General features: G+C 40.5%; 2 protein-coding genes across 2 annotated transcripts; both read left to right on the top strand.

Annotated features, from left to right (window-relative positions):
• Positions 1 to 2,927: 2,927 nt before the first annotated feature.
• hoxb6b (homeobox B6b) lies at positions 2,928 to 6,306 on the top strand. The gene is made up of 2 exons (XM_032573515.1): positions 2,928 to 4,498; positions 5,453 to 6,306. The coding sequence occupies exons 1-2, from the start codon at positions 4,036 to 4,038 to the stop codon at positions 5,713 to 5,715; spliced, it is 726 nt and encodes a 241-aa protein (XP_032429406.1). The 5' UTR covers positions 2,928 to 4,035; the 3' UTR covers positions 5,716 to 6,306.
• A 439-nt stretch (positions 6,307 to 6,745) lies between these two features.
• hoxb5b (homeobox B5b) lies at positions 6,746 to 9,217 on the top strand. The gene is made up of 2 exons (XM_032573442.1): positions 6,746 to 7,594; positions 8,097 to 9,217. Exons 1-2 carry the CDS (start codon positions 6,919 to 6,921, stop codon positions 8,342 to 8,344), a joined length of 924 nt encoding a protein of 307 aa, XP_032429333.1. The 5' UTR covers positions 6,746 to 6,918; the 3' UTR covers positions 8,345 to 9,217.
• The last annotated feature ends 3,031 nt before the right edge of the window (positions 9,218 to 12,248 follow it).

Genomic DNA, 12,248 nt, shown 5'->3' with positions numbered 1-12,248 from the left:
AAAAAGATTTAGATGGTTCTATAAAAATTGTTAAAAATAATCAAAAATTCCGCAATTTATAAAAACAATAAAACCCAAAAGGTGATTTCATAGAGCTCTGTAAATGACTGGAGCAAAACAAACTTCTGATAAAATTGGTGGAGGGAAAAAAAAAGGTGCATTTTAAACATCTCTATATTCTGTTTGGTTGATTTGCAGCAGAAATGTGTGCAGGCCTCGCTGTCTGTTTATCATAATTATGAATTTATTATTAAGCTGAATGCGCCACTATCCCCGCGCAGCTGTGGGCCTCTAGGAGAAAACTAGGCTAATTTTATCAATTCCTTTTCACTCGTTATTTTTCAGGGGGAGTTCTCAAAAAAGATTTAATGCACAACTTTGGTTCGGAATGCCTTTAATGCATCCATTTTTTCCCCTTTTTAACTTCTTGTTTCAATAAATAAATAGATACTGAGTCCTTCTTTTTTTTTAGAGTTTTTAATTACTAGAGGCACTCAAGGAATTTATGGTTTTATTGCGTCTATAAACGTCGGAAATCCTCGTTTAGTGCTGAAAAACACCAGCAGGCCAGCGGAAAAGATGCACTCTGACTAAAGCAAAAACGGAAATGAGACCTGAAAAGAACAAGAACTTTAAAAAAAAAAAAAGAAATTTCTTTCAGACTTTGTCCCATAAATGAGCCAGTAGTGATAGTTTTATTTTTAAATTTTTGGGGAAAATGTTTGTTTACATTTTCTCTGCAGAACGTAATTGAGTTGAAAATGTCTTCAGTTTTTGAAAAAACCCAGTAATTCTGTGTTTGTGAATATATACATATATATATATATATATATATATATATATATATATATATATATATATATATATATATATATATATATGTTTTGTTTTTTATTATGTAGTTTAATTCTAAACACAAATATCTTTACATCGTAAATTAAACAACAAATAATTTTAATAAGCAATATATATATATATATATATATATATATATATATATATATATATATATATATATATATATATATATATATATATATATATATATAGTTGTGACGCATTTGTTGGCGCACAGAGTCCAGAGCAGAGCTCTAAGAAGGTAAACAAACCTTTCACACAGCAGCAGAGGAATCAAGCGCGCCTCCTGTACACCTCATAACATCTCCACTTTCCTTTCTAATGTCACTTTACTGCCAAACATTCCTGCTTTGTAACAACAAAAAAGAGAGAAAAGAACAAACATGGCGAAGGGAAACCTCGTCCAAAAGCACAAAAAAAACCCCTCTGCGGTTTATGAAAATTTACAACTTTCCCGTGGAAGTTTACGACTCGTCCGGCTCTGGGATTGGTTCGTGGCGGTCATGTGGCCAGCAGGAATGGGAACTTATTCCCCATGAGGTTATAATGCAGCTGCTGTTTTTTGCACCGCTCACTCACCTATAACAGTTTGTTTCACAGTCCCAACCTTTTTTTTCTTTTTTTTTTTAAATGTTTGGTTTTCCCGAGTCTTCCGTGAGCTGAAACACGCGTGTAGGTGAAGCTGTTATTGTTGTTCGCTGTGTGATTTTTTTTTTTTTTTTTTTTGGAGGGATGATGGCGCCTCTTGCTCCATCGTGCGCCATGTTCATCTAGCTGCACCTCTGTGGCTTTTGGAAATGAGGGATCAGCACACTTCTGGATGGAGGGATTACTTTCAAGTTGTCACTTAGGCAAAGTGGAGATTTTTTTTGTGTGTGTGTGTGCGTGTGTGTGTGGGGGGGAAGCGAAAGGACCTCCAGCGGAGTGGCAGCCACGCTGGTGATGATGGATTATCAACAAAGGTAAGGGCACCCTGCTTCTGATTTGCGCTGTTGCTGCTGCTGCTGCTGCTGCTGCGGCTGAGCTGTCACTGCAGGCCTGGTGTTTACATGACTGGGGAAGGGGAAAAGCTCCCCTTTAAGAAAGGGCAGTTATTCGGCGAGCGTGTTTTCTCTTTCTGTTGGTGCTCTTATCACGCAGCTGCTTACTTTGATTAACCCCCGAGGTGCTGCAGCGCCTCCAACCGCCGACATCTGTCTGCTGAAATGAGGGGGAATTGCAGCAAAGGTTTGGCTTTTGAGGCCCTTTTCGGAGTCTGACGGAGTGAAATTTGTGGCTGTAGGCCACAGGCTTGACTTTGTTGATGATGATGAAGGTAAAGATGAGGGTCATGAAGGCCCCGCGCCACCACTGGGTCTCTTATTTGAGATTAACCTAATTTGCCCACAACTTGTTCTGTTTCTTTATATCGTGTTTTGTTGTTCCCCCGTTTTTTTGTTGTTGTTGCTTTGTTTATTTCAGGAAAACACGTTTAGAGCCTTTTTGGTGATTTGGCGCACCACCGTTTCCTCATTGCGCTTTTGTCTTTCACAGCAGTTTCGATCTCTTTTTGGACAAAAATCAACCTTTGTCTGCCTTATTTCTGATTTTAAATTCACATCTTTTCCGGTTTCCTGAATGCATTTTTATTTTTATTTGTTTCCATCTGCAGTGGCGCCTCCGCTGCGCGTCGATGCGTTATTTCCAGAACCAGAAATTGATTCAAAATTTGATTCAAAATAGAAAAAAAAAAAAGAATCTTTTCATGCTTTTACAAAACAGTTATTAATGTTTAGGATTTTACGTCCACTAAAACATGCTAAAATATATAATTTTTCCCTTTAAAGTCTGAACAATACACTTGCAAAAATGTTTAAAGAAAACAAAAGTTCATTGGATGTAATGCAGAAAAATCTTATTCGATTGTTTTTTCATAAGTTTTCTTAAAAAAAACTAACAAACAAAAAATGAAGTTATATATATATATATATATATATATATACATATATATATATATATATATATAGAGAGAGAGAGAGAGAGAGAGAGAGAGAGAGAGAGAGAGAGAGACAGAGAGAGAGAGAGAGAAGGAGGCTTTTTTTATATAAGCGAAAATCTAAACCTGCTGCAAATGTTGCTCTGATTAATTTTGTGATAAATATTAGATATTCGTTATTCTCCCTTTCGAATAAACTTAAATAATTAGCATTTAACTGCGTGGATTGACTTGAGTGTTCTTCTTTGTTTATTTATTTAATTATTTACTTATTTACTCCTCTGTTCAACTTGCAAAAATCCGCATGTTTTCATCTGAGAGCGAAGGATTTGACCCACAAGATTAAAACGAACTAAAACGCAACGACTTAGTTGTTTGATCTGCTGCAATCTTGACATTTGTGTTGCCATCAGGCGAGCAAACGCCGATACATGTGGCGAAGCGATGCACATACCTGAAACTTAGCCCACCTTTTCTTTTATTAAACCTGTGGGACGGTCGTGCACTCGGTCGGTGTGTGTTAATTGTGATGGGGATGAAGGTGGTGACGATGATGGCGCTTGAGCGAGTCCTTCCTGCGTGCGGCTTCCTGCACGTCAGAGTCGCATCTGGACACATCAGCAGGGGACGCGCACCTTTAGGGAAACGAAAGCGTGAGATGAGACCAGTCAGTTGCTGCTTGTTCAGACGCTGCGTTGAGAATGAAGTGTTTAACCACCCTGGTTCTGATCAAAGTGGGTTAATTAATAGGGCGGAAGTGGAAATTGAGAGGGGAGAGTAAAGCAGAGATAATTGTTTTGTTTTGATATTTGCTTATACCTGCACGTGCTTTGGGTCTAACAAATGGTGTGTTTCTTTTTTGTTTGTATGATTCTTTTTGTTAATTGTGCAATTCTGTGAGTTAAAGTGTGCCTTTATGTGAGCGCGCGTAAAGACCGACTGGCTCGAGCGCTTCATTTCGATTCACCGGGGACTCCTGTGCGCAACAAGAGCCCCCCATGGGTGCAATAGTGCAAGCACAGACGGCGGTGATTGGCCAGAGGTTGATCAGATGGTACACTTCCCCTCTGTATCCGGTGGCACCTCACAGCCCCCCTTTCAGCAAAAACCAAATCTCCGATAAAGTAATGGCAAAAGCACTTGGACTATAAAAGACAACAAATCATATTCCTCCGGAGTAAATACACCCCGTTGTCCACCCAATGAGTTCCTATTTCGTTAACTCAACTTTCCCCGTGTCTCTACCGGGAGGACAGGACTCTCTCCTGGGTCAGATACCGCTCTACTCCTCGGGATACACGGACCCGTTGAGGCACTACTCCAACGCGGCCACGTATGGAGCGGCCAACATGCAGGAGAAGGTCTACCCGGCTTCCTACTACCAGCAGTCGGGCGCGGCGGCGGCGGCGGCCATCTACGGCCGCGCTGCCGCCGGCGGCGGAGCGCCGTGCGACTACAACCCCGTGGGCACCTTCTACAAAGACGCGGAGGGCTCGTGCGCCTTCTCGAGCGGCCGCGAGGAGCAGCCGCTGTTCGTCACTCAGGAGCACCAGCAGCGCAAGGCGGAGTGCGCGGAGCAAGCTGTCAGCATGAGCGGCAGCATCGACGACAAGTCCTCCACTCTCATCTACCCCTGGATGCAGAGGATGAACGCCTGCTCCGCCGGTGAGTGCGCGCGCTCCTTTTTTTTCCTTTTTTTTTTAACCTCACTTATGTTAAGAATAAAAATTTAAAAAAAATATATTTTTTTATGTATCAACTTTGCAAAGTTTAAGCACGCGTGGAAGCAGGACAGAAGACTAGATAAGGACTGTATGTGCTGATCTTCGTGCGTTATCGCAGTTTTGACCGCAAACACCGGACTGCACGCGCGCACCCAGCAACGCACGCACTGACTGGGCCTGCACCAAGCCCGTGTCACATGGTCCTTTTCAGATTTTAACACAAAAATTCTTCAAGTATCATATTAGAATAGAAAAGAATAGAATAGAATAGAACTAAACGACGTATTATTTATAGAATGAAATCGCAGGTTTTCAGCATATATATATATATATATATATATATATATATATATATATATATATATGCATGAACGAATAAAAACAAACCCAACTGAGCATGCATGAAATAACAGAAAAATGCACATGACGACGAGTGATCGAGATAATTTACAGCAGGTTGATTTTCATAGTTACCCACAGTGCATTACTGTCAGAAACGTGCACTAGAAGATATATAGCTTAAAATGTAAACAACGTGAGTTCACCCCACACTTGGTCGATTTAATGTCATTTTACATGATTCTACATGGATGGACTATATTGCGTCATTTTTGGGGGGGGGGGGGGGGAAATGATATCCTACTATAAAATATAGATTTTCTTTTGCAAAATATCGTCTTAGTAAGATATTTGCAGTCTGCGAAACGCAAATCAAGAAAGAAAACGTTACAAATACGCAAACATATTTCAGTCAAATATCTGCAAAGTTTCATCATGACTGTCATTTTGTTGTTTTATTTTATCTAAGCTAAATCTCCCTTTGTAGTTTTAATCATTTGCAGGTGAATTTAGTTTTCGTGCTTTTATTTATTTATTTATTTATTTTGGATTGCAGGCCCATTTGGGAGCAGCGGCCGCAGAGGCCGGCAGACCTACACCCGCTACCAGACCCTGGAGCTGGAGAAGGAGTTCCACTTCAACCGCTACCTGACCCGGAGGCGCCGGATAGAAATCTCCCACGCCCTGTGCCTGACGGAGAGACAGATCAAAATCTGGTTCCAGAACCGCAGGATGAAGTGGAAAAAGGAGAACAAACTCCTGAATCCCTCAAAGACAGCCGAGGAGGAGGAACAGGAGCAGGCGGAGAAGAAGAGCTAAACTACAAAGGGGACTCTGAGACAAAAAAATGACGGAAGAAGAAACGCTTGAATGTGTGCGTGCGTGTGTGTGTGTGCGTGCGGGTGTGTGTGCGTGTGTACACATAAAATGATGTATAAATTCTTTGTAGATATAAGAAGTGCTGCAGAAACCCCACGTTAGAGACGTGTAGAGTGACTTTGAGTATTTGCACGGTGACTCTGTCCGCATTTATCAGGTCCTCCTCTGTTTGTTTGTCCTTGTGCTCGTGTCTTTATTTTAGAGGACTATGCAACAAACCGCGAAACTGTAAATAAAACCCAGTGTTTATAGTTCTCAGTGTTGTTACCTCATCACTATCGGCCCGCTGGGCGCCACCTTTATTTAATCTCAGTGCCATTAAAGCAGGTTTTTATTTTGTCCCTTGTTGTGTAGTTGCGCTGATGTGACTCTGTGATATAGTCTTTAGGCGTGTTGTTTACCGATGAGTTCAATTTGTACAAATGTTATTTATTGTTGTCTCACGTGTTCAATGCACATCTGGATATTGTGTGCAATATTTTCTTTAGGGGAATTGTATATATAAGAAAAATAAAGGCTTTTTGATGTAAATCTGCAAAATCTGCTCTCATTCTTCCTAAAAAATATTATTATTGCCCTCATTATCATTACCGTGGCGTCTCTGCTGCCGTTCATGCCACCCATAAGGCCCATAAAATGATATAACATCAAAGCAAAGAGTGAAATAAATTCTGGTTCGACGCACTGTAGCGCAACATGACAACAGCGGGGCTGATAAACTTTCTGTTATGTGTTACCTGAGCCTGCTGTGGCCTGTTGTTATGAGCCGGTTTACAGAGATGATGGATGGACTCCGCGCGGCCTCGCAGCGATGCCGCCACTTTCCAGCAGATGGCGCTCGCTGCCTGCGCGGCTCTCGGGGGCGCAGCGGGGAGGCACCATTGACTGGAGCCTAACGACCATTATTTCGTCATCATTTGTAACCATGGAGCATGAATTACCTCTTGAAGTCATCAGTGAGGATTTACGACTGGTCAACAAAGGCACGTGATTCCCGAGCGCTCTCCCATATTTGGCCGCATACCTGGCAAAGTACAGTAGGGCTTCATTGCTTATAATTCATGATTGCGTCCATAAATCGTGCAAGCACACAGGATTATAGCGACAAAGATCTACAAATCGAGGCTTTAAAAATCCAAGCAAATGAGCTCTTACTTTGTAAACTCGTTCTCAGGGCGCTATCCAAATGGCTCCGACTATCAGTTACTAAATTATGGGACTAACGGCGCTGTGAGCGGCTCCTTCAGAGACCCTGGCACCATGCACTCCGGGTCTTTCGGCTACAACTACAATGGCATGGACCTAACCGTGAACCGCAACAACACCGGCGGCCACTTCGGCGCCGTGCGGGAGGACGCCCGGGGATTCGCGCCGGACGCCCGCTACAGACAGACGCCCAACTGCTCGCTCTCGTCCCCGGATTCGGTGCCGCCTTCGTGCGCCACGGCCGGCCGGGATCCGCTGGAGCTCAAGAGCCCCTCTCCCCCCTCTGACCGGAGCGCGACCTCTTCATCGGGTGGCAACAGCCTCGGCAAAGCCGGGGGCGCGCACTTCGCGGAGATAGAGGACGCAGCGGCAGCAGCAGCAGCAGCAGCCGCCGCCGCCGCCGCCGCCGCCGCCGTCGCTGCCGAGACAGAGGAAGGCGCGCACAGCAGCGGCGGCGGTGGCGGCGGAGTCTCCGGCGCGGCATCCAGGGCGCAGCAGCAACAGCAGCAGCAGCAGCACCAGGAACCCAACGCCACCTCCTCCACTCCCACACCAAATGAGTGCCAAACGCCACAAATATTCCCCTGGATGCGGAAACTGCACATAAGCCATGGTATATCCACACACGTCTAATATTATTGTGTTTGGAGGGGATGTCACGCTGCCGGTGTGCCATTAATCTGTCAGGCGTTGCATGAGTGAGCAGGCTGGTGGAAAACAGGGCAGCATTTGTTAGATGTTTGTGGGCTTGTTTGCTTGTTTGTTTTGTCGGCGGAGGTTTAGAAACCCACGGCTGAGAGAGACCGCTTAGTGAAATCATGAAATCTGGATTAAATGCGCGCAGAAATGATGGGGACGCGCCTTCTGTGAGGGCTGCAAATAGGAAAGGCGGTAATAACTGACAGTTTGCATGTGTGCATGCTTTCCCCCACTCTTTGCACCATCCCATGCTCCATCATAAAAAAAAAAAACCCAGAAAAATTAAAAAATAATAAGAATAAAAACAATTAAATAAACTGGCAGTATCCTCCCCCTTTAGAAAGTTGTTCTGCTAATTTTCTGGATACTTTTTTAGTTTTATTTATTATTTGTGTGTGTGTGTGTGCAAAATGTAGATATGACTGGACCTGACGGGAAAAGGGCCCGAACCGCGTACACCCGCTACCAGACGCTAGAGCTGGAGAAAGAGTTTCACTTCAATAGGTACCTAACCAGACGGCGGAGGATAGAGATAGCCCACGCCCTGTGTCTTTCCGAGAGACAGATCAAAATCTGGTTTCAGAACCGCAGGATGAAGTGGAAGAAGGACAATAAGCTGAAAAGTATGAGCCTTGTGACGGGAGGCAGCGCCTTCCACAACTGAGCAACTTTTTTCTTTTTGCTTTGTTTTTGGGAGGCAAGGGTACAACAACAACAACAACAACAAAAAAGGAACAAACAAAAAACAAAAGAAAAGTGTTAATAATATCCCCCCCGCCCTCCCAAAAAAAGAGAGAAAAATGATGAGTACTGTAAAGCTTTTGAAAGCGCAGCACCTTCCAGCATGCCATTGTGATAGAAAAAAAAAGAAAAAAGAAGTATTCTGTGGTCTTAAAATGCCATTTTTAGTTTACTGTTGTTGTACTATCATAGCTTAGATGTCCTATTTGGGGGTGGGGAGGTAAAAAAAAAAGAATAATAATAAGATGTAAATATCATTCTGGGAATTTGTCTCTCTTTCTGTCTCTTCTGTCTCTTAGAGTTGAGCTCTTTATTGTAACTTCTTGACGGTCTAACAGGAGTAAAAAAAATCATTGTACAGTTAAAGAAGAAGAAGAAGAAAAACAAGAAGAAGAAGAAAAAAAAAATCCCAAACCATATGCTGCTCTTCATTGAATGTAAAGCGCTTTTAGTGATGGTTATTTGTGGCCAAAATCCATAGAAAAGTTTCATAAGCAAGCCAATGTGTAGCTCTATAGGATACGTTGTGCGTTTTTTAAAAATTATTATTATTATTATTATTATTATTCTAATTATTATTGTTTAGAATAACAAGCAATGCAAGTGTATTCAACCTGTCAATGTGATGAATTTTTAGTGCAAAGGGTTATTCTGTGGATATAGGCAGTGATGTGAGCTTTTTGGAGCTTTTTGTATTTGTACGTGAACTCATAGCGCTTGAAAAATAAACTTTCCCTCGGTTGATTTCGTGTGCAGTGAAATATCGGTTAGAATAAAAGCAAATAAGCAAAAACTGCCTGACTTTTCCTGAGTTGTTTCTTTTCTTTTTTTTTAGCGCAGGAAGGCATATCAACTTTCAGCCAAATTAATGATTAGCCCATGAGGCGGCGTTGCGTTTTAAACGCGCTTTTCCCTCCGTTTAAAGAGAAAGAGAAGACTTTTTCAGACTTACCTCTGCTGGACTCCCTGAAGCGAGACGAGTTTGGTTTTGTTTTTGTTTTTTTCCACGGGAGAAATCCTGATCAAATCCATCTCTCATAATAACAATGATAATAGTAATAATAATAATAAAAAAAGGGACTTCTTTGGGTTCAAAAGGTATATTGGCAAGGCAGAAGTTGGTAAAAAATACCTCCTTACCAAAGATTGTAAAGGCCTATATTACTTACAGACTGTGAAAAGTCACGTGAGGTCCATAAAGTTGGTTTTATGGTTTTGGGGAGTAGACAATGTACTATATAATTCACAACCTTGAATGAAAGTGACGGCTTAACTGCATGGATGGGACTGCAAAGGGTGGACTTGGGAAGAAGAGATGTCCAGTCATGTTTTTAGTCAGCTTGAACCGACGAGGAAGTTAAAAAAAAAAAAGTTTATTCCTTTATTTTTATTTTAGATTCAGTCCTTGCTACGGTCTAATAAAAGGCGATTAAGTATTTAAAACGTTATATTTTGGAAGATTTTGTTCAATATTTCTAATTTGAAATAATGTTTAATTTAACAACTGGACTCACTTAACAAAATAACCATCAACCAACTTACCCAACTAATTATTACAAACTATTAAGTTAATTTTGCTCACGTGTTTTGTTCTCTCTTTCTTAAAGAAATTAGTACTAAGAACACGTTTGTGTCTAAGAGATTAAATTAAGGATTAAATAGCATAAATATCTTTATATACTATTTTTTATAAGAATATACCTAATAATGACGCTATGCTGCTTTCCTAAAACAAACGCCTCATTGTCCAACAGAGCCCAGAAAAGCTGGTGTGTTGATAAGTGCCACGTCATGACTGAATATATCAACTTTGTAAAAGTTACAAACTGTCCAAGCATTTCTAACTTAAACCTTAAAGCTTGTTTAAGTTATGGAAGTTCAACTTTCACTGAAGAGTAGTTGCGTGGCTTTGAGCAGCAATTTCAGTAAAGTAGTTAAATTCCCTTCAGCTTTTTAAAAAGTGTAGATCAATTGAAACATTTATAAAGTTTTTAAGTACATTTCATCTGACAGCTAAGATGAAGGGCAACAACAGGCTTAGGAAGCACCGCTTGCTAGCATGTATGATGTTAGCATTATCGCTGTCACTTTGCTACCAGAGGTAGGTAAGCTTTACTGGTTTTCTATTTCTGTTTACTCTAACAAGGAATATTAGCCTCTTTTCTAACCACAGCTAATATGTCCTGTTAATTGACAACATTTAGCTCACGGTTAAGAAGCTCAGGTTGGTAACTCGTTTGACTTTAGCATGCTAAATAGCACTGTTCCTAAAATAGTTAAAGCTGGGATATTCTTATATTCTTGCCCAAACATGGAAACCATCTCGACCACAAGTCTTATTACAGTATGTAATTTTTTTTTTTTTTACAAAGTTGATATATTAATTCATAATACAACTTAAATAAACAAATCAGGTTTATTGTTTGCTAACTGAGAACAATGACAAACGTAACTAATGTTTCACTTCAAATTTAAAACTTAAGTGATATTTGTTTCCAAAAGGAAGTTATTAATATTGTTAGACTTGAGCACTACTTTTACAAAGTTGATTAAAAAAAAAAAACATATTAAATGGACTAATATATACGCTTCGAAAAATAATTTTTTATAGTGTACCTTTTAAGGGAGAATAAAAAAATGCGTCTCCTACACTCTTACTGTGTGAGAAAACGGTATGGCTGATATGTTTGTCTTGCTAATTAAAATAAAATCCAGATTCCTGAACAGATTTTAACACGTCAGTTTCAGTCAGTAAAGATCTTCTAACTCGTGCTGCTCCGTTTTTGGCGCATCGGTAAATATTAGTGGCAATATATTGTTTCCAAATGAGAAAAACATACATAATAAAGTGCTTTATTTTCAACATCACAATAAAAGTCGGAGGAAAAACAAACCTCTCTAAGCACAATCGGGCTGCCGTGGAGCGAACTTGAGCGGGTGATTTATGCCTTTCCGCGGAGTCACTGAGCGGCCAAAGGTGAAGTCTCGGACAACCGCGAGCTGGACTTAGGCTGAAATCCCAGCCTGAACCCATCGCGGATTGTCTAGCAACTAATAATAAAATATAATGAAGGAAGTAGGAAGCTGTATTACCCAACTAATTTCAGGTAAAAAAAAAAAAAAAAAAGAAAGAAAGAAAAAAAGAGTTAAAAGTAGTGGTGGGCTATATATGAGTTCCAGACATTTTCCACATATTCATAACTATTAAGTGGCAATTTAGCCAGCGTAATGAGTATTGCATATTGATAGGGGTAATCTGTGCCCGGATCTCATGCATAATTCATTGAAGCAGGGGATCATCGGCGGGTCAGGAGACGATAGACTGCAGCCACAGATGCGTCAGGAGGAAGGAAACGCGCTGCAGCCAGACTTTGCACTGTCACTACTCCGAGCCTCAAGAGTGCTGACAAAAGGCTGTTTGCAGAAAAAAAAGGCTAAATGTTCTATCTATGATTGTTAATAATGACATACGTTTTTATCATCAGTGACATTTTTTTTTTGTTAGATAGAAACCTCTAAACAAAAACTTAAGATAGAGAATGAATTGCTTGTTTTGTTTATTATGCTTTAGAATAAAAACACATGAATGATTTTTATTGTTATTTTGAGAGCTCTTTTTTTTATCACAACTATTGTTATTTCAACAGTTGGTGTTTGTGCAAAACTGTATACCTTTTTATTGCTGGTACTCAAATACAAGAAAAGAATTTACATTTCATTTAGATTTTCTATCAAAATTAATTTGATTCGCTTTTGTTTATTTAAAAATGATGATGATGATGATGATGATGATAAAGTAGATGAAACAAATGTCACCTTGCGCATCT

The sequence above is a fragment of the Xiphophorus hellerii genome, chromosome 10 (genome assembly GCF_003331165.1).
Source record: "Xiphophorus hellerii strain 12219 chromosome 10, Xiphophorus_hellerii-4.1, whole genome shotgun sequence".
Lineage (NCBI taxonomy): Eukaryota > Metazoa > Chordata > Actinopteri > Cyprinodontiformes > Poeciliidae > Xiphophorus > Xiphophorus hellerii.
The sequence above is the reverse complement of the archived record's forward strand: the minus strand, read 5'-3'. Positions and strand labels throughout refer to the sequence as shown.

Coding starts and splice junctions, on each gene's coding strand:
- hoxb6b (XM_032573515.1), top strand. CDS start 4,036: ATGAGTTCCTATTTCGTTAACTCAACTTTCCCCGTGTCTCTACCGGGA. Junction 4,499..5,452: donor GATGAACGCCTGCTCCGCCG/GTGAGTGCGCGC, acceptor TTTGGATTGCAG/GCCCATTTGGGAGCAGCGGC.
- hoxb5b (XM_032573442.1), top strand. CDS start 6,919: ATGAGCTCTTACTTTGTAAACTCGTTCTCAGGGCGCTATCCAAATGGC. Junction 7,595..8,096: donor GAAACTGCACATAAGCCATG/GTATATCCACAC, acceptor TGCAAAATGTAG/ATATGACTGGACCTGACGGG.